Source organism: Grammomys surdaster, unplaced genomic scaffold (assembly GCF_004785775.1).
Source record: "Grammomys surdaster isolate TR1022 unplaced genomic scaffold, NIH_TR_1.0 123045, whole genome shotgun sequence".
NCBI classification, from domain to species: domain Eukaryota; kingdom Metazoa; phylum Chordata; class Mammalia; order Rodentia; family Muridae; genus Grammomys; species Grammomys surdaster.
Window position 1 is genome coordinate 88,074 of NW_021618397.1, and position 21,804 is coordinate 109,877.

Here is a 21,804-nt window from a genome sequence, read left to right on the forward strand (position 1 = left end):
GAGAGAGAGAGAGAGAGAGAGAGAGAGAGAGAGAGAGAGAGAGAGAGTCGCTGTGTTGGTGAAGGCCGCAGGAGCAATGGAGAACATTGTAAACCAGATAATATGGTCTGAGCCGAGGTGGGCAAGCAGCATGCAGAGCTGCCTGTCAGTCCTGCAGAGACGCCTGACTAGGAATCAGAACCTTTGGAGCACAGGTGACCACAGATGTGTGAGTCTGCCTGCCCGTTGGAACCCCTGTCGTGGTTGTCACCATGGAGACAGCCAGGGCACCATGCCCAAAGGGTGGCAGCATGGCCCACCAGTTGGAGACCACATCCCTGGTCAAGATAAACTGCATTCGAAGGAAAGGAGTAGAGAAGACAGCGAAAGTGGTTTTATTTCCTTTTTATACGTTTTAATTATTTTTCTCCTAACAAGTGTCTATTGAGGCAATGTTTCAAAATAAAGGCAGGAGAATCTGGTGAAAACTTGCCATACCTTTGTCACACAGCCTACGTTTTCATATCCTCTGCCCAAATGTTTGTTTCAAAAATAGTCTTTGAATTCTAACTTTGAAGCCGAAAACCTGTGGTGTCTGAGAAACCTCGTGATCAGGCAAGGTAAGAAGCTCTAAAAGGCAGTCTTCGTGTGACATTTAAGATTGGCGTTGAAAAGAAACAGATATGACTCTGAAGCAGTGACTCCAAAACAAGCAATGACAACATCCACTGCCCACCCATCCCCATGTCCCTGAAGCTCCTCTAACAGCCTGAGGCTTTGGTGCAGTTTGCCCTTATCCTGTAGGGGCACGTTACATACCATGAGCTAGAGGGATGGATGCGGTGGGGACCAGAGGAGCTAGTTAGAGAGAAAGAATTGTCTGAAGGAATATGAAAGCTGGTATCTGAAGGGTACCCCCATATGCTGGGGGTAGCAGATCCATCCTGCATATTTTAGTGTGATGGCATAAACCCAACATGTAGACACAAAAGATCTGGGCCCATGGGGTGAAGAACTTAGCTTCCTGACTTTCAGAGTGGTCTAGTCATAGAACTGATGGTTCCAGAGGATGGAAATGAGTGTCCCATCTCTGGAGGCATTCAAGCACTGGAAGATAAGCAATGGAGAGGAAATTTCCACAGTGGGTAGGAGATCTCAGTGACATCAAAGTCTCTTTCAACTATTAAACACTTCTGTGATTCAGATATGAGTCATAGAATTCGGAGATGATTCTACAACCAGAGATGACCCCACTGGCTAGAAAACATCCACGGAAAGTAGGACATAATGCATAGAAACCCAGGGAGGAGCACACTGTGAGGGAAGAGCATGGGGCCTGGCATTTGGGTCTGGCTATGCTATTTCCAGGGTGTGTATTTATGGGCAGGTCGTTTAACCTTGCCGGACCTGCCTCCAGACCATCATCTGAAAATAGAAAGAACAGCAACATGAATATTCATCTTCACAAAGGTCCTGGGGAAGTAAATAGATGTGACCCACTCACTGGCTAAGAAAGAACATTTACTGAGTACCTACCATGTCTCAAGTACTGGATTGGGTACTGGGACATAGGTGAAACAGAGTCCCTCCCTTAATGAAGGTTCGTAGATGAGTTCTGTGCTGGGCCAATTCTGGAAAATGGGGCAAAGCCACAGCAGAGAGGTTACAGTAAGAAGCACAATATGTTTAAATCTAACTCTCCTCCCCCAGAGCCAGCAAACAATGTCGAATGGAAGAGGAGATTAGTCATCTCCATTGACGCTGGCACATCCCCTGCCTTATGCAATACTCAGGAAGTTGGTATCATTTACTGCCCCCCATCTTACAGACGACAAGACCAAGGCCCAGGGAAGTTGGGCTTTCTTCCCAAATTCCCTTAGCTGGTTGATGTTTGGTAAGGGAAGTCTCAGTCCAGCCACTCCTGAGCCAATGACCTCACCACTGGCCTGGTCTACCTCCACTGTCTCCATAGAGTCAGTGTTGTCTGTAGATCAAGTGAGAAGGAATAAAGGGATGTTTGACACCAGGGAGAACATAGGCAGTGTCACTATAACTGTCTCCCTCTGTGTCCTACTTCTGGAAAGCCCTATCTGCCAAGGGCCATGAAGGTGTGTGCCCCCTAGACACCCATGATGCCAGGCAGATACGGAATTCTAATGATTATTTACCTTTTTTGTGACCATGAGCTCTTTAAGGTGAGGACCACTCTGTCTCGCTTCTGTGTCCTCCGTACCGAGCATTTATTCAGCCATGTCTTCATTCATTCACCATTAACTGAGCACCTACATGTGACTGGTACTGTAATAGGTTCAGGAGATCCAATAGAAAGCTAAACTGAGAAAGCACCTACCCCACAAGACTATTTTATGTCTTAAGAGTGGGGCTTCAGGCCCGGAGAGATGACTGACCTTTTAAGAGCACTGGCTGTTCTTCCAGAGGGTCCAGGTTCAATTCCCAGTACCCCACATGGAGGCTCACAGATTGTCTGTACCTCCAGTTACTCCATGAACTCTGCAGGCATATAGTGTAAAAACATATATGCAAACAAAAACCCATATACATTAAATGAATTAATTTAAAGAAAAAAGAGTGAGATTCTGGTCTTAAACCTGGCTCAGTCACTAATCATAGAGGTAATAACGTCACCTTCCTGGGTCTGCCATCTATGAAGTGTCAAGATTAATCTTTGCAGGGCTGGAGAGATGGCTCAGCAGCTAAGAGTACTGGCTGCTCTTGCAGAGGAGTTGGGGTCATTTTCCAGCACCCACATGGCAGCTCATAGCTGTCTGTAACCTCAGCTCCAGGGGACCCAACACCCTTACAGAGACATGTAGGCAAAATATCAATGCACACAAAATAGGGGTTTTTTTTAAATAAAAAAAATAAAACATTTTTAAAAGATTAATCTTTGGTACCATACAGGATTGTCGGATGGCTCAGTGAATTCATAGAGAGCTGAGATCATCCGTAGGCAGTCACTGTAGAGGGAAGATAGGCAACACATAAGGAGGTGGGGGGGAACATGGGCAAACAGTGGAAGTGACCGTAGAAAAAGACGAAAGCTAAGCAGAGGGATATGGAGAAGAACCGGAAGGTGGTTTAGCATTGTGGTTGTGTGGCACTGATCCTAGTGTGAAATATATTGCCACAAATGTTGGTCATCCAGATCTGCTGACCTAAATGGTAACCTGGACATAAAACAGACGGATGTAGAGAGGCCAAGAGCATTGTGGTCCTGGGCCTTGGGAAGAGCCAGCAGACACTGTGAGCAATTGCATAATGCTACTAATGGTATAAGAATACAGCCCTAAGTCATCTCTCTCCCTCCCTACTGCCTTCCCTGCTGGGCAAGATACAGGCAGAGTGAGGGCCAGCCAGGCCGGGTGACTCATCCATTCCCACACAAACTTCAGGGTGGGGTGACACGGCCAACACTCAGAGTCTCGGTCACCAGGACCTGAACCAGCATGAGGCAGGTCAAATAGACCTCTTAGATAATGCTCCCTGGTGTGAAGAAGATGTCTTTAGGCATCACCAGCAATCCAGGAAGCCCACAGCTGCCTTCAAAGCGGGTAGGCTGCTCACACCCTCCAGGGCGACTCCCACGTGCGCTCACACACTTGTGTTTGTTCTCATTTGACACAGCCACATGTTCACGTACACACACGCACATGCCCACACAGTCGCCCAAGCACGTGGCCTGCCTCACTCACAGGGCCCTGTGGGGGTGGACATGCACCTCCGGAGGACACGCACCTGCACGTCTCCTTCCTCTTGCATGCTCAGCTTGCTCAGCTTTGCAGTGAGGTCTGCCTTCATCCACCATACAAGCTCCCTGGCAACCAAAAGACACACCAGCCCTCTCACTCTCTCTGGGTCTCTCCAGGGACTGCACCCTGACCTCACGCATGTGCACAAAGATCGGCAAGCACAGTCCTTCCCTCTGCATCCCCTGTCCTTTCCCTGTGATTTAGTCACTCTTGGTTGCAGGGACCATGGTTGGCGCTTAGTGTAGACCTGTCATTCCATGCTTGCACAGATGTCTTTTCTTCCCCTCATGCACACACTCCTTTTCAGGTGGTCACTCTCCCCTCTTCCACTCCCCTTGCATGCTTGCTTTACTTGTTCACAGTCACTCAAACCCATCGGCACATGCAAACCCACACTCCCTGCTCTTGGGCGTGTAGGTGTTCACATTTGCATGAAAGCAAACAACACTGCTGATGCTGGAGCCTCTGTTCTTTCCCCCAGCCAGCATTGCCATGGCCCTAGCCTCAACTCCAACCGCCTCTTTAGGGTACACAGGAGGTAGAGAATGCTGATGCCAGTGGTGAACGGACCATGCGATCGAGTGACATCATTAAGTCTTGTTTTCAGTGTCTCATGGGCAAGCTGACTCCTAAAATTTACAAGAACTGAGGCCAGATCACAAGTGAGGTCTCTAATAGTATACCACCTGCCGGCCAGTCTCTTACTGCAAGGGCCCTTGCATGTGTGCACATAGGCCCATCACCCTGTATAACCAATCATGGTCCACAGTTCACTTCAATCAGTATGGACCCTCACAACCCTGCTCCTGACCTAGCAGGCATCAGGTCATGGTAAAAGGGAATTCTGTAGACCTCATTATCAGAGTACTGCCTGAGAAGAAGGCATGGATACCTGGTGGGTGCATGGGCACCTGGACCTTGTAAATTATTGCCCTAGAAGAATGGTGTATCCTAATGAGAGGAAGTACAAGTCCCATGTCTAAAAATGGCATTGCTTTTTGAGACCAAGGTTCCCCAGAGAGTCCCATGACTAGAGTCATGATCGTCCCAGCTACCCTAAGAGCTAAATGTTTGATGTTTACCTAGATTCACACAAGGTTTCAAGTGTACAGTAAAAGCCTAGAACTTGTCCTTTGGGTAGGGACAGAGATGACATCTTGGACGGGTAGCTATGAGCCCTGCTTCCATCTTCAGTCGTTCTAACTTGAATGTAGGTTCCAGTTCAGCACTAAGCACAGTACTTGATATGTAGACTGACCAGTGTTCAGTGGATTATTGTCTGCAGCCAGGGAATCCATCTTGGCCTCAACAAGAAGCAATTGCTTACCCTGGGTACCACTTTATGCAATAGAGGAGACTGAGGCCTGTACTAATGAAGGCTTGCTTAACCTAACTCTGCACTGACCCCTAACCCCTTTCTGATGGTTTCTATTTCTTTAACTAGATGGATGCTTCTGTTTTCATTTAGGACTTCTAATGCGTTTAGAGATGTTTACATTGACTGATAATTTGAGCCTTCGGGCCATTATAAACAAAGCACCGTTAGGATGTGCTAAGACACTAACGGAGTGACATTTTATCATACCGTTGCCTTGAGAAGAGGCCCTGGCCAGGTATGCACTAGGCAGCAGTGCTGGAGCTTAACTATATCCTGACACCAAGACAGAAATGAGAGCAGGAACCCAAAAGGCTGAGCCTTTGAGTGCTTTGGGGAGGTAGACAGACGTGGGTTTATGTTTCAGTTCTGCTGCTAACTGGCCTTAGGTAGATCATCTGATTTGACCTCAAAATTCTATTCTCTAAACTACAGCTGGCGATAGACATAAGAGAGAAGGTTAAGATGATGAGTGACTTCAGAGATCGGAAGTGTTCCTTGCACAGTACTCCATAAATGGTAGCTAATAATAATGGTGGTCATTCCAGAATATGGAACGTGAACAGAAAAGAAATCTTTCATTTTTGTAAGCCTGCTCCAGGGCTCAAACTTCAAGTTTTGGCCAGTCCTTCAGCAGCATAGCTTCCATGATGGTCCACCACAGGCCTGAGAGTTCACAGAGCCAACAGCCTCAGACAAGAGTGTTGTTGCAAAGTCAGATAGCAAAGGGACCAGCATTGGCAAGAGAACAACCTCTGTTCTGTTTCTTTCACAGGGGTAGACATGGCTATGATATCGTAGGGAGTTACCTGGAGATGCAGAGACACTAAAAAGAGAGTCTCAGCAGCTGCTGCCTCCACAGAGGTTGATGCCAAAGCCCACTGAGATAGGTGAGAATTCACCCCACTCCCAAACCATGTGGTGACAGATGTTCTTCTTTTCCTTGGTTTTGCCCAGTGTCCAGCCACCCTAGCTCTCAATTTATTTTATTTTTTATTGGTTATTTTATTTATTTGCATTTTAAATGTTATTCCCCCTTCCCAGTTTTCCCTCCACAAACCCCCATCCCATCCCCTTTGCCCCTTGCTTCTATGAGGGTGCTCCCCAACCCACCCACTGGGCCATCGAGCCTTCACAGGACCAAGAGCCCCCCCCCCACTGATGTCAGACAAGGCCATCCTCTGCTACATATGCAGCTGGAGCCATGGGTCCTCCATGTGTTAGTCCTTGGGAGCTCTGGGGAAATCTGGCTGGTTGATATTGTTGTTCTGGAACTTGGGCTCCAGAGATGGCTCAGCCATTAAAGGCTAGGCTCACAATCAATATATTTTTTTATAATCTCCTTATAAAACATGCTTTTTCAACCTCATCCTATGACTCCAGCTCATTTCTCCTTCACAGATCTCAGCATCTGGTTTAGTTAACTATCACTGCCTTACAAACTGTCTCAAAACTTAGTGGCTTCAAACAGAGAACATCTTACCTGCTCAAAGCTATACAGCAAGAATCTGCCAGGTGTTCTTGTATCCCATATTAGCTGAGGTAATCCACTGGGCTGTGTTCACCTGCTGCTGACCAGGGAGACAATGTCTGAGAAAACTTTTCTTATGCACCTGGTGCCCCAGTCTCTGCCATGTGGCTTCATTCTCTCTTTAGTTAGCCTGGGTTACCTCAGAGCATGGTAGTCACGAGTACATGGACCTCTCATATAGCAGCTGACTTCTAAGATAGAACACTCCAAGAGGATGGAAACTGAAGCTTCATATTTCCTAAGTCTCAGAAACTATAGTATTGTTTTGATTGACTGATCACAGCTAGCCATACTCTCAGCCCAGATTCAAGTAAAGGAAGAAACATGTTTCCTCTTGATGGACCAAGTCCAGGAATCTACACCACCTTCATCTGACATAGCATCCTTCATCACCTCCTCTGCTCCTCTTACACTGGTTGCTTTCTTAAATATCAACCCCTTTCTCCCATTTCCCACCCCATTGTTTCTCCAAGCCTTTCCCCCTATTCAACTATGCACTTCTGCATATCTTAAGTCTTTGGCTTTTCTCCCTGCTTGTAAAAAGCATGGTGTGCACAGACTCATCCCCAACACTTACAAGGCCACTGTGTGCTATATCAAAATAATTTAAACTTTTAAATAAAGCCAATTAATTTTGAAGTGGAATATTTTACACCCTTCTACCTGGACTATATTCATCTGTAAGGAGTTAGGCAGCCAGGTTCATACGTTAAGCCAGGAGATAACCATGACTCCTTGGCATTCTGCATTAAGATCCAAGGTTTCGACAAAAGCAAAACTAGCCTAGCTGGCTCCATACACTGCAAGGGTGTTCACACGCACGTATGCACAAGGGCACTCTGGCCCACACATCTGAGCTCCTAACATACCTTCTGCGAAGTAGACATGCACACAGCAGTTTGTTGCTCATCAGAAAACAAGAAGAGAGAACACCATCCTCAACAACCAGACTCAGGCCAGTACATACAGAGAACCTTTGGATTTCGGTTGAAAGGGGGAAACAAATGTCTTCTTGGCTTCATGGACCCCTCATTGTGAGAGAGACATCTAGTAAGAGAGGAAAGCAGAGTCCTTTAAACGTAAGGCCAAACCAAGAGCCATTTTCCTGGTATAACGGCAGTGCTGAGCACGTCTGTCCAGGTGTTGGGCATCACTCTCATAGCTGGACCAGGACAAGCCCCTGCACCACTCCAGCCCTCCGGTCACTCTCCTGCACTGGAGAATGGGGAGACCGGTCTTCCCATAGGGGTTGTGCGGCCAGAGTGAGCTGGTATGTGCATGGAGCTTGTAAACCAGAGTCTATTCGCTGTATCTGTTCTCTGATGTTGGATTCAGACCTGAATATGAATCTAATCTCTTCCTTTTAAAGCTTGGGATCCAGAACCAATCATTTCACATCTCTAAACATCTGTCCGCCCCCCATGCAGGCTGTGACTGTTAAGAAAGATTATCTTTTTTTGCCAAATTCCAGTTGACTATCACCTTGCTTAAAACAGGCCATTTCTGATCCAGCAAAACAGATTATCAGATTAAGGTGCTTGCTGTCAAATCTCATGACCTAAATTCAATCCCTGGGAACTACATGATAGAAAGAGAGACCCACTCCTGCAAGGTACTCTCTGATTTTCACACACATGTCATGGCAAACATACACTCAAAAATGTACTTAATGAATTAAAAACATAATTTTTTAAGACACCATTTCTCCGTCAGAAACACGGATTCCATTGGGATTCCACTTCTGTCCACCTAACCCAGTTCCACCCTCTATCAGCTCACGCCAATGGTCCTAGAGCCCAGCAGCAAGGCCACCATAGCCACGCCCAGCCAAGAGGATGTGAGTCCAGCCTGTTGCCATCACAGGAAGGCTGCCTGTGTTAGGCAAACTTCATTGCACAAGTTACCAAAATCTTTAAAGCTTAAAACATTCATTATCTTACTTAACTCAGGAGCCCAGGGATGATTTAAGGGCTTATGGTTCTGGCTTAACCTTTCAGAACATCTCAAAATGTTGTCCATTGTACAGTAATCTCAAAACTTAACTGAGGCCAAACATCTACTTTATCTGAATTCAGCCACAGCTGTTAACATGCCTTCTATCCCTGTAACTCTTTGGTCTTAATTCCTCTCAAAATAGATCCTTCCAGAGTGATTCAATAAGGACACTGGTTCCCCAGTGTGGCTGACTCCAGAGAGCATGCCACTCAGGAGAGAGCACCCCAGATGGAAGTCACCGTCTCTTCTAACCTAATCATAGAAGTGATAAGCCTTCACTTCGCTGTGTGCTTTTGGGTGCAGAGCCTAACATGGTCACCATATGGGAGAGACTGCACAGGGTTATGAATACCAGGAGACAGGATCACTGAGGGCCACCTTGAGGGCTGTCTACTATATTGCCTAAAAGATGAATAGTTAAATTTGAAAAGCTTTTACTAAAGCTTAATATAACTATCACTCTCCATCCAGCTTCATTTTCAACCCACTAGAAGATTTCAGTGTGATTCCTTCTTTGTGTCTTTCAGTGTTCAATTTGCAAGTTAAATTCTATATAATTGTATATATGGGCTAGTGTGTCATCAATCTTAAAACAGGAATATAGAATCTTTTAACATAGTTATATATCTTTTAACATAGTTAAAGCCTTATAATCCAAAGAAACATAGTCTTAGGATATACCAACGAACCATTACAAAATAATAATTAAATGGTAGTTTCAGGTTGGGGGAACACCCCTTACCCCTGCTTGCTTTGTTGGCAGACCCCAAACTTGGAACTTACCCAAGTCCATGAATCCTAATGGGGGCTGGTTAATCCTATGAGACCTCTGTAGAGACAGCTGACAAAAATACACAGCATCTTATTTCCTTGTAGAAAACCTACAAAATGACTCAGAGGTCATGTTGGTGAGCCCACTCAGGTAAAGGAAGACTCAAAGGCTCCTTGACAGTCATCTATGCTGCAACCAGATCTATGAGCCTTTCCTACTGAGACGTATTGATTCCCAAGCAGGATCTCTCTCCAGCTACCCCAGCTTTAGGAGGCAGAACAAAAGGCCCTTCTGTCCTGTCTTTCTCTTTAGACACTGGACATATTTCTAGTTCAGTGGTTTGGGTTCTGGTTTCCTTAGAGGTGGGAGGGTATTGAGAGTTTCCAGCACTGCGGGCCATGCTTCTTCAGTGATCCACATAGGGCCCCAGTCTGGCTTCCTGAACTTGCTTCCTTTTCTCTCTGCTGTGCCCTCTATACATAGTTCACATGTTTAATGTCCATTCTTATTCTTACCCTTGCTGAATAATTTCAACATTCCATACTCTATTTTTCAGTTGTGTATATTGAATAGGTAGTCCATGTTTTACAATGGTTGGAACTAAAGTTCTTTCTGACTTGAAGGTGGAGGTGAAGCAATAGAAACAGAACTTTGAATTTTTATCCTCTCCCATGCTAGCAACAGGGTGCTAGCTACTCTAACAGGGTGCTGGGCAGGAACAATGAACTGAGGCTTCTGGTCAGTCAGATCAGCAGGGTAAATCGTGGAGGTTCTGCCTGCTTGCTAAGCTTGCTTCTCAGCAGGTCAGGTGGGAAAAAAGCATGTCTACTTAGGATGTCTTCAAGTTGTACTGAGTTTCTTGGGTAGTAACTCCTTCCTAAGTCAAGTGCTCGTGCTTTGTGTTAGATCTCAGCTTGTTACTCGGTACTATACGTGATTCTAAGCTCCACCATGGTGTCATGTGTGGCTTGATATTCTACTCTTAATGAATGCAAATGCTGTCTTCATGTGCCTGAACATATGGCCTTCCTTCCCCCCTCCCCCCAGTAATGGGCACACAGCCACATCTCCTCCCTCACTCTTCCCATCAATAACACAGGAGAGAAATATGGCCTTACTCCTCCCTCACTGTGATGGTTTGTTTTTTGGTCAACTTGACACAAGCTAGAGTCAGTCACCTGAGAAGAGGAAATCTCAGTTGAGAGACTGTCTCCATCAGATTGTCTGTGAGCAAATCTGTAGGGCAGTTTGATCAAACTTGTGGAAGGACCCAGCCCACGGTGGGTGGTACCACCCCAAGGCAGGTGGTCCTAGACTAATATAAGAAAGAGAAGTAAGCACGCCATGGGAGCAAGCCTATAAGCAGCAGCAATAAGCCAGTATCAGTCCTCCAGGATGCCTCCATACAGTGCCTGTGAAACCTGCTTCATCTCCTGCTTCCAGGTTCCTGCCTTGGCCTCTGTCCATAATGGACTGTAAACTGTAAGATGAAATAAAACCTCTCCTCCTTGAGTTGCTTTTGGCCACAGTGTTTGTCACAGCAATATAAAGCAAACTAGAATACTCAGAGACTATATAAAATTTTCTTTGAGCTTTACATCTTGGAACACACTGTCTGGTTTCAGACCAGTTCAACAGACAACCTGGAGGTAGACACTGCAGGTAGTGCCTAAGGAGATGCCAGAATGTCATGGTCAGAATGTTTGCTCTTTATCCTAAGATTAAAAACAATAGACAGCCATGGATTTGGATTTCTGGGGTCATTTAGTCAAAACTGCTGAAGAACTCCAAGCTAGAACTTGGCCCGCCACTGCTCTGAGGCTTAGGGCACCGTCTCTTAGAATAGTCCCATACAGCACCTGCAGAACCTCTTTGCTATCTCACTAATGAGGGAACACAGTAGAGAATTTAGGGACAAACCTCAGAACCAGGGTGTAGTGGTGCACACCCGTAATCCCAACACTCAGAAGATAAAGGCTGGGGGAATCCAGAGTTCAAGGTCATTCTCAGCTAAATAGTGAGTTCAAGGCCACTCTTAGGCTAATGGGACCCTGTCTCAAAAATAAAACAGACTCTTCTCCCCTGGACTTTCGTTTCTTCATCAGGAAAATGAGAAGGTCAAACGAGAAGCTCTCATCTTCCATCTGTTGTCATGCTTGGGCCTCAGGCCCTTGGGGTTCTTGGTACCCCATCACCCCCAGTGTATCTGATGTCTGTTCCTTTGGTTCTCAGCATGGTGGCTGGCTCAGAGAATGCACCCATAGAGTCTCACTGAAGCTTTTCACCCTCATAATTTGGAGCCTTCACTCCAGAGAAGCACGGAGCGCTCAGCCTTTGTGATCAGTGGCAGAGCTGTTTGTTGTTTCACACAGAACCGTTCCATTATATCCTGTCCAAAGTGTGCTTGAGTTGCATTTTGTTTTGAAAGCATGTTAGCATTCTGGATTTAATTAACTGGCAGAGACAAAGCTTCGCTGTTTCCCTAAACCCCCATCCAGGCCCATTCTACCCACTGACCCCAGCTCTCAGCCTGCAGTCTCAAAGCCCCAGCCCACATCCAGGTGGGGTGCTCATTGTCCTCCTGGAGGCTCAGCCTGTCAATGAACAGGAAGTCCTTACCTCAGCCCACCTCCCTAGCCCACCTCTCGCCCACCTCATCTCTTACCTCTGGCTACCATCTACTGAGCATTCATGATCCGCTGGGTACCAGGTTGAGCATTTGTGTGTTTTTACTCATGGTAACATAAAAGCCCTATGAGACAGTGTTTTGTACAACTGTTTTCCAGAGGAGAACTAGGTTCAGATTGTCACTCAGCCACTGTGCTTATCCAGGGTCATGCATGTAGTAAATGAAAAAGCTGGGCCTTGATCTGTAGGACTCTAGATCTTTAGGCTTCTAGCCACTGCAAGAAACTGCCTGCCCAGACTGGATTTGGCCTAGTACTACTTCAAGTTCCCTGAAAGTCTACCTACCTTGAGTTTCCAGACACAGTCTCCCACCAGGCCCCCCTCCAGACAGCAGACTGTCTCCTGTCTGGGAGCAATGATCAGCCCATGTGTCCATAGCAGACCCTTCCATCATCTTGGCCCCAGTTCTACTTTAAGAGTCTCCCTAACCAAAAGCCCGCCCACTGAACATGATTGACTGTGCCTAGGGAGGGCTGGCCCCACCCTTCCCTCTGTCCTGGAGAGGCAAATGCAGCAGCAGCAGTCTAGGGTAGATAACAGCCAGGATGGGAGGACTGATGCTGGCATCAGGCCTCCTGGGTCTCTGTCCTGACTCTTCCATCATGTGATGGCTTTGGGCAGGTCCCTTCTTCTTGGACATCTTTCTGTTTTCTGAACTGTAAAAGAACAGTCCTGTTACCTCTACCATGCAGCCATTTGAAGGCTTAGTGCTTGTAAAGAGGTCGCCGAAGTCTCTCTCCACGAGGTAGCCAACTGACATAGAAGAAGCCAGCAGGCACATGTAGGATTTCCATTTCCAGACTGGCAGTCCTACATGTGGCATTCCTTCTGCCTGGGATGGGGACAGAGACCCCACCTATTGACGAAGGGACTGTGGAAGATTTACTCTTGTTCAAACGACCACAGAGAGGTTCTACACCTTGCCCAAGTCACAGGGCTGAGAATAGTGAGCACCTGCATTCTGCTCCAGAATCTTCTCACACCGAAAATAGTTTTCCTAATCTACCCCGCCCTGCCTGCTGAAGAAACAGAGAGATGAATAAGGTGTGGGTGGTGGGGCTGGAGAGATGGCTCACTCTGGAAAATGCTTGTTGTATAAGTACAAAGACCTGAGTTTGGATTCCTAGCATCACAAAAACAATTTTTGCACCTGAGGAATACCAGAGGTTGGCCTCTGGCATCTACACAGTACACACAAATACAAGACGCAGGCCCTGCCATCAGCCAGCTTACTATCCAGCAGAGACTCTCTCCCTCCCCAGGCACTTGTCCTGCTTCACCTTCTGTGGCTCTCTCGGTCTTGGTGTTCACTGGCTAGCAGGACTAATGGAGAAGAGGAGATGTCAGGAGCCAGTACACAGCCCCAGAAACCTACATCTACTGCCCATTGCCTTTGCAGAGAGGAGCCAGAATTTTTTTCACCAGGATTCCTGGTGCCCCTAGAACCCTGCTGGCCTTCACTGGCATGCATAGTGTACACACACACACACACACACACACACACACACACACATGCATGGACACATCTACGCACGTGACTCTATTTCCTAAGTTGTTAGGAGGGGTTGAGAGTCAATACTCATAAAGCTCTGGGAGCTGTACCAGCTTGTGGTAAACACTCAGTCTGTTTCCAGAAGCTCGGCACGGTGGTTCCCATCTGTAATCCCAGAATTCAGGAAGTAGGGGCAAGAAGGTCAGGAGTCAAAGATCATCCTTGGCTACATGAAGAGTTCAAAGCCAGCTTGGGCTGTAGGAAATGCTGTCTTAAAGGGGTGGGGGTGTTTGCTCATAATGCTTGGGGTAGCAGACAACCCCCATGCTTTGTCACTTGGCTACCTATTGACCTTAGGCAAGCCATGTCCCTAAATTGTCCCTCAGTCTATTCAGAGAAATTAGCAGGGTGAGCCAGATATCCCTCCCTCAAATTGTCCCTGGCTCGATAGTCAATGGCTTTGGAAAACCTGAACAGGACTAACTGCCATGCCCGGGTAGCCAATAGTCTCCTGTGAACAGTACACCACCCTTGGCTTGGCGGTCACTCCTGGCCACTCTGAGAAAGAAGAAAAGCTGAATGGGACAGTCTCCCTCCACACATAAACAGGAACAGGCTGAGCCGGGCTTCAGCTCCAGTTATGGTGGGCTGCCGCTGGAAGCAGGCAGATGAGTCACTGGGGAGCCTCTGTGGTTCTCAAGCTCTACTGCACCAGCCCCCAGGCAGAGGAACTGCAGAACTGAATGGTGTGATTTGAGAACTGGGGTACAAGAGAGATCAGTGTGTCCTCAAATGCTCCAGATGACATCTGAAACCCATTTGCCTTCACTCTTTACCCTGGATCTCAAAAGTTTTAGCCTGGGTTACTGATTCTGCCTCTCAGTCACTCTTCCCCGCTCCCTCCATACCCCTCAGTATCCCAGGATCCATCTGCCAAACATCACGCGCAAAAGCTGCACAGCACCGCAGGACAGCTGACAGGGTTCGAGGTCCCCACATGGCTGGGGCCTCCCTTTTCAGTCTCCAAGCTCTCATTATTCTCCCTTCCTGTGCTACAGTGACCCTTTCCTAAGAAGTCATATGGCAAAAAGAAACTGTCCCTTAATGTCAGGAAGCCCTGGGTTCAAATCTTAGGCCTGCATTTACTCAGGAAAGGTGTTTAACTTCTCTAAGGCAATGTTTCCTTAGCTGGAAAAATCTCTTTCACCCTACTCAAAGCAAGCCTGTCAGAGCCTCATATCAAGTCGACAGTAAGCAAGCAGCCTCTGAGTGGCAGTTTCGTGTATAGCAAAGCAACTACCTTACTGTGAACTACTGAAGCTAACCCTCCATACAAGCGTCTGCCTCTCCCTGACACATGGGGCCTAATAATAACATCTGCCATAGAGAGGCCAATGCAACTACTTTGGGAACAGCACCAGGGAGATGATGTCACCTTTCCCTGAACATGACAGTGAGTGAGAGGGAGGACAGGACCATAAGAAGTGGCATTATCTCTAGAAGACAGACAAGAGCCAAGAGGACTAATGGGCCAGGACCCAGGCATCTTCAAGGGCAGGACTGCTTGTTCACTGCTAAATTCCCAGAGCTTGGCCCAGTTCTTGGGAAAGTAGGCACACAGTAAATCCTTACTAAATGTAGGGATGCAAACTCTTGTGGTCCAAGCTCTTGGCATGTAAATAAGTATGCACTGGATTCACACACAGATGAGCAGAGGCTAACATCACGGATGGGATCCCAGTGCAATTCTCCATATCTGCAATTTCTACCACTGTCTATCAGGGATCCCCCACTGCCCACCGGTGGAGATGGGGCTTCTTCCCAGGAGGTCTATGGAACCCCCTCCAGATTATATGCACAATACACTATATGTTTGATGGTATATCTATTCGGATCACTTCTGTCCAGAAAATAATTTTTTAAATGTAAAAAGATTTTATGTTTTATTTTATGCATGTGTATGTGTCCTTATACATATTAACATTCATGCATGTGGTGCCATGAGCCTCCTAATGTAGGTACTGGGAACTAAACTCTGGTCCTCTGAAAGAATAGTGAGTGTTCTTAGCCATTGAGACACCTTTTTGGTCCCCAATTTTTTTTTTAATTTTCATATTATCATTAGTGTAGGGGAGGAGAAAGAGGTATATTAGAGGAGTCACACATGGATGACACATGTGAAGATCAGAGGATAACTTCATCAAATTGATTCTCTCCTTCCACCTTTATGTAGGTTCCAGGGATGAACCTGAGGTTACCAAGTTGTATGGCAATGACCTTAACACAGAGTCATCTAACTGGCCCCAGAAAATGACTTTATATAAACTCTGCTCTGAAAGATGTATATCTGCCTGGTGCCTGGTAAATCTCATCATTTGGTTCATCAGAACCCCCCGAGACTTTTTCTTTAAATACAGAGCCTTAGGCTAAAGCTATTTGGCTCAGTTAACAGAGTGCCTCCCGAGCATGCACAAAGACCTGGGCTTGAACCCATCGTCATATAAAATCAGGTGCAGTTATGCATGTCTATCACCCCAGCACTTGAGAGGTAGAAGCCAAAGCTGTAATACGTGAGACTGTGTCTCAAAGGGAAAATAATGTGTAAAGCTTCCACCTTTCTCTCTGACATCTCCATCCAGAGCCCCATCATAGACATGCGGTCAGTCTGCCATCTCCTAGATGCAAATGTAACGGCCACAGGTTCCCAGAGAGGCTTGTTTGCCTCCTGAGTGGCTGATATGTTAGATGCAGAGCTATGTGCACTGGCATTCTCTGTATCCCACACTTCTAAGTGTGGATGGAGTCAGAGCCTGAAAATTGAGAGAATTAATGAGAGCTGAACTCAGAATTTTTTGTTTCTTTTTAAGAATGTCTTTCTTGCTACAAATATGTTGATAGATGATAGATGGATAGATAGATAGATAGATAGATAGATAGATAGATAGGAATTTAAGATATATAAATAAAATCACCTGTCCTCTCCTCCCCTCCCCCATGACTGAAATGGTGGCACATGACTTTGATCTAAGCACTTGGGGGGCAGTGGCAAGTGAATCCCTGTGAGTTCAAGGCCAGCCTGGTCTACATAGAGAGTTGTAGGCCAGCAGGGTTACACACTGGCACCCTTTCTCAATAAGTACACAAAGACTGCTGTTAACACTTACTGTGCATCAGATTGTCATGCTACCTGTGTGCACCACCATCCCCTCCTCATCGGGCATGCTCTGTCTTCTCCTGAGCACATTTTTTCTTACAGCTTAAGGCCAGTAGGGTCGCACTGTGTATGGCCTCACCTTTCACACTCCAAACTTCCAAACTTTCTTTCCGTGTTACTCAATATTCATCCACAGAATCATAATATAGTGGCTGCATGATACTTGGTTGCAGGCAAGTTTCATGCTTCTCTGACTGGAGCACATGTAACCCTGAGGGCAAAGCCACAGGATAAATGTCACCCATCTTCCTGAAGCACAAATTTGATTCAAAACTTTGGGAGGGGAAAAACATTTTAATATCAAACTGAGGACTATGCCACAGTGTAGGTTAGAGAAAACCTATCTTTTTTTTTTTCAAAGAAAGCAACCAAGTCCCAATCTATGTGAGCTCAATGTTTCTAACCTCTGAGGAACGAGATTCCAGTAAACGTTCCTGTGCACACATATGCACAGGAAAAGGCCCAGGGAAGAGACACAACTCAAGGGCTGCAGCTTGAGCTGGGCTGAGAAGCCAGTGGCCCTGGCCTGCACCTTCGCACCCCTCCCTACATGACATCACTGTCAAATGCGTGCATGGGGGCCTTGCCCTTGTGAAATCACTCTCCTACAGAGGGGACACAGTTTGGCTTCTAGTAGCAGCTTTTCCTCTCTGCACCCAGGATCAAACTGAACTTGGTGGTCACGAGCTGTGCCCACCACGATGAGCCGCCCTCCTCTTTCCCTCTTAGATCTCACCAGGGCTCTGACACATCACGTATACATATTTATTTGTTCTGGTTTTCCCACGGAACTAGCAATCACTTGTTCCAAAGCGCAAACTGTAGTATGACCTGCCACTTATCAGGTGCCTGCAAAGTGTCAGGAAGCATACAGTTTATCTGTAGTATCTAAAGTCTTCATAGCACCTCTGCAAAGTATATATTATCCCCCCTACCACCACCACCGCTTTATTGAGTAAAAGAAGAAAAGGGGGAGAAGGAGCCAGGCAGGGTGGCACAAATCCTTAATCCCGCACTTGAGATCTCTGAGTTCAAGGTCAGAGATCTACATAGTGAGTTTCAAGCCAGCCAGAGATAGACCTGTCAAAAACATACAAACAAACAAATGGAACAGGGTAAAATAATATCACTTGTCCATCTGGCACTCACCAGGTCAATCCTACCTACATGCCAACAAACAAACTGATACTCCTCTGCCTCGGGGACTTGTAGGTGAATACAGCCAGTGATGTTCTACATGTCATTTTACAAACCACAGTGAGTGTAGAATCCAGAATCCCAAGTGACTGCCTCAAACTGAACCCATCTCTTCCATTTACCAAACAGGCCACCTTGAGGCAGGGGAGATGCCCTTCATCTCTCCTTTGTAAAAGAAGGGTGAGTGATGGCAGTACCAACTTCCTAGGGATGCTCACAATAAAAAGTGAAATTAATGTATGCCAGCATTCAGAACAGAGGCGTGCCAAGATATCTTGCAGTGGGTGGTAGTATGAAGGAAGGGCATGGGTAACGGGGCAGAACCTAGTTCCGGTGACATTTAATTGTCAACCACACGATGAATAGGGGTTTCCTAGGTGACACAGACAGTGGCAAAGGAGGGAGCGGGGTGTTGAAGGAATATTCTAGGTAGAGGGAATAATAGGAAAATATTAGACACAGCAGCAGCTCACCTGGGAACTACAAAGGTACAGCTGGACGACAGCATCCAGGAGCCATCCGGAGTCTGCAGCTGGCAGCAGGAGTCTGCAATCTTAACAAGGCATCTCCAGGCCCAAGGTTCTTGCATAACCCTGCACATCTAAGTCCGATGAGCGGCTTGGTAAATGTTGAGTGAGTGAACACATGTGCAGGTGTGTCGGCTCCACAGGCAAGTCCACATGAATAGTGAGTGATGTGTGGACAGACCCATCCCAATTGTCCTGCCTAGCTGGACACATCTACTTTGTCAGGTTCTTTCTTCTGGGTGGGATACTGACCTGAGTTTGGATGGAAATCTCAGCATCTGAAACACAATGAGGATGCTGTTCCTGGTTCCCCACACTATCAGGATGCTCAGATCTGAGCCAGCATGTTAGAGGTAAACTCCCTTTGGAATAGTCTTGATGGAAAAGCAACCTCCAGAATCAGGTCAGAGCAGAGCCTCTGCCCTGCAGGCACAAGCAGAGGCACTCAGAGTACTTGGTGACAGCCTGTGCTGCCCCTGACAGGGCATAGAGGCTCAGTATGAAAAGCAGGGGCAGGCTGAAGACATAGATCAATTGGTAAAGTGGTTGCCTTGCATGCAACCAGGCCCTGGGTGTGGTCCCCAGCATCATGTGAACCAAGTATGGTGGTACAAACCTGAAACCACAGCACTCCAGGAGGCAGGGTGGGGGTTCGGGGAGGGCACTGATCAGAAGTTCAAGGCCATCCCCAGCTTAAAAAAAATTAAGAAGATTTCAAATTGCATATGAAATCCCAGCATTTGTAAGGGAAGATGGGAGAAGGACAGGAAGGAGGATCAGCTGGGAGCACCTATAGCACAGCACCAAAAAATGAGAGACTCTGCCTCAAAGAGTCTTCTTTTCACTAAGGTATGTGCACACATGCCCTTAACTAATAAACAGTTTTTTAAGACAGAAAAGACTGGGGGATAGGGAGAGATGGCTCTGTGGTTGAAAGCACTTGCTGCTCTTCTAAAGGACTCAAGTTTTGTTCCCAGCACCCATGTCAGGCAACTCACAATCATCTGTAACTCCAGCTCCAGAGACTCCAATACCTCTGGCTTCCTTGGGCATAGGCAATCATGTGCACATACCCACATTCAGACACATACAACTATGCATATGAAAAATAATAATTATCGGGGCTGGAGAGATGGCTCAGCAGCTAAGAGCACTGACTGCTCTTCCAGAGGTCCTGAGTTCAATTTCCAGCAACCCCATGGTGGCTCAAAGCCATCTGTAATGGAATCCAATGCCCTCTTCTAGTGTGTCTGAAGACAGCGACAGTGTACTTGTATACATTAAATAAACAAGTCTTTAAATAATAGTAAATTTCCCTTTTGTCTTAAAAGGGAAAGTCTAATAATGTTGAACACAGCCCCCATTTCTCAGATGGGGAAACTGAGGTTCAAAGAACAAGTACCCTAGGCTGTACCAATTGCAGTCATGCCAGACCTAGACACCAGATAGCCATTATCTATTCTTCTCACCATGATTTTCTTCCATACTACTCTGACTTCTGCTTCCTGGTCTGATTGGTGTGGGGGGTCTCAAGGTGGGGAAGATGCACAGCCATAAGCACCCCAGGATTTCAGTCTTCCAGCCCCACTTGGAGCACACATCACAAAAGACAAGCCTGCGAGCGGGGAGTGGGCGGGTTGTTCAGGGTCACGGCCTGCTTATGCCGGATTCTTTTTTTTTTTCCTCTTGCTTTTTTAATTGAGTTTGAGGTAGTTGTTTTTGTTTCCTTAAGAAATGGAAAAGAATGAAGCTGCGTAAATACAACGGTATTAACTCTGAAAAAACCCTGCCATTTTAACTCTCTTACTGCAGAAATAAAAGAGAAATAATTTGTCCACCCACACGTAGCTCTCTCTGACGAAGGTAGGTGAATATTGCTTTGCTAACTGAGGGTGACTGCTGTAAGTGGAGCCTCTCTGACTGAAAGGAAAGCTACAGCAACCCCAAAAGGGGCCAGACCACCAGAGGTCCACAGAGCCCTGAGCTCAGACAGAGCCAAGTCACCAACATCTCCTGTCCCGCCTTCCAAAGGTCTCCCCCAGCCGGTAGAGATGGAAGCACTGGACGAGGCCGAAGGACTCCCCAGCAAGCAGAAAGAGATGCCACCACCCCCGCCACCCTCACCACCCTCTGAGCCAGCTCAGAAGCTGCCACCTCAAGGCGCCGGGAGCCACTCCCTCACCGTCAGAAGCAGCCTGTGCCTGTTTGCTGCCTCTCAGTTCCTGGTAAGAATGTCACGGGCCTCACCAGGGCCTGAAGAGAGGGTGGGTTGAGGGATAGCCTTCTACTTCTCCAAAATATGGCTGTCTGGGGAGGTTGAGGGTTGAGGGTCTTTCTGGTGGCCTCAGTTACTTCAAGTGTTCATGACTGGAGCGAAGGGAAGGCCGGAGTTCTTAGCTACAGTATCAGGAATTAATTTCCTCATATTCTGCCAACCCTAATCCCTAGCTAAAAAGGCTGGGATCTCTGGTCCCTAAGCCCTGTGTCCTTCAGAGTTTTCTCAGAAGACCTCCTGTCTAAGGAGGCCTTTCTGGAAGACTTCCCTTCTGTGTGTACCTGTGGGGTCTCCTGTCGGAGGGCTGTCTCAGTTGCCTGTGATTAGCTTTTCTCCTGAAGAGCCTCCTCTGGGTATACCACCCTTCCCTCCACTGCCCAGTCTGAGAGGCTTGGGAGCTTCCTGGGGGCTGAAAGTGAGCTCTGCAGGGCAATATAGGGGCAAAGGGGTGCAGCTGTACACTCAGTCTGCACCCCTGACTGCCCCAGCTCGCCTGTGGGGTGCTCTGGCTCAGTGGCCATGGCCACTCCTGGCTGCAGAACACCACACACCTCATCTCCTCTTCGCTCACAGTGTTGAACCATCTGGGACCTTCGGTGAGTAAACTCTGAGGGACTCCTAGAACAGTGGGATGGAGTGGGTTAAGCTGGGACTCCCATCCTACCCTCACAACACCTGGCTGGGACATCTGAGTTTAAGATATACTTCCTAGGACCCGAAGGCCTTCTGTGGTCATCCCACCCAGTCCCAGTATGGGGTAACAGATAAGAACACTGCCCTTCCCCAGTCTCTCAGTACACTGACCAGTTTGTCTGATGTTCCCCAGGCCTGGCTGGGTTCTGGGACCTGGGGCATACCAAGTCTGCTGCTAGTCTCTCTGACTGTGGGCCTGGTCATCATCACCACCCTGGTAAGGTGGCTCTGCCCTCAGTCTCAGTGTCATCTCTCTCTCTCTCTCTCTCTCTCTCTCTCTCTCTCTCTCTCTCTCT

General features: G+C 47.2%; 1 protein-coding gene across 1 annotated transcript in view; it reads left to right on the forward strand.

Annotated features, from left to right (window-relative positions):
- The window catches only part of LOC114636230 (tyrosine-protein phosphatase non-receptor type 5-like), a gene marked incomplete at its 3' end in the record, with an annotated part of 48,132 nt that overhangs the window by 18,441 nt on the left and 7,887 nt on the right, over nucleotides 1-21,804 (forward strand). The window contains exons 3-5 of the mRNA XM_028784435.1: nucleotides 20,572-20,765; nucleotides 21,304-21,411; nucleotides 21,642-21,725. Coding sequence (XP_028640268.1) covers nucleotides 20,572-20,765; nucleotides 21,304-21,411; nucleotides 21,642-21,725 — 386 coding nt within the window. The remainder of the gene's footprint in view (nucleotides 1-20,571; nucleotides 20,766-21,303; nucleotides 21,412-21,641; nucleotides 21,726-21,804) is intronic.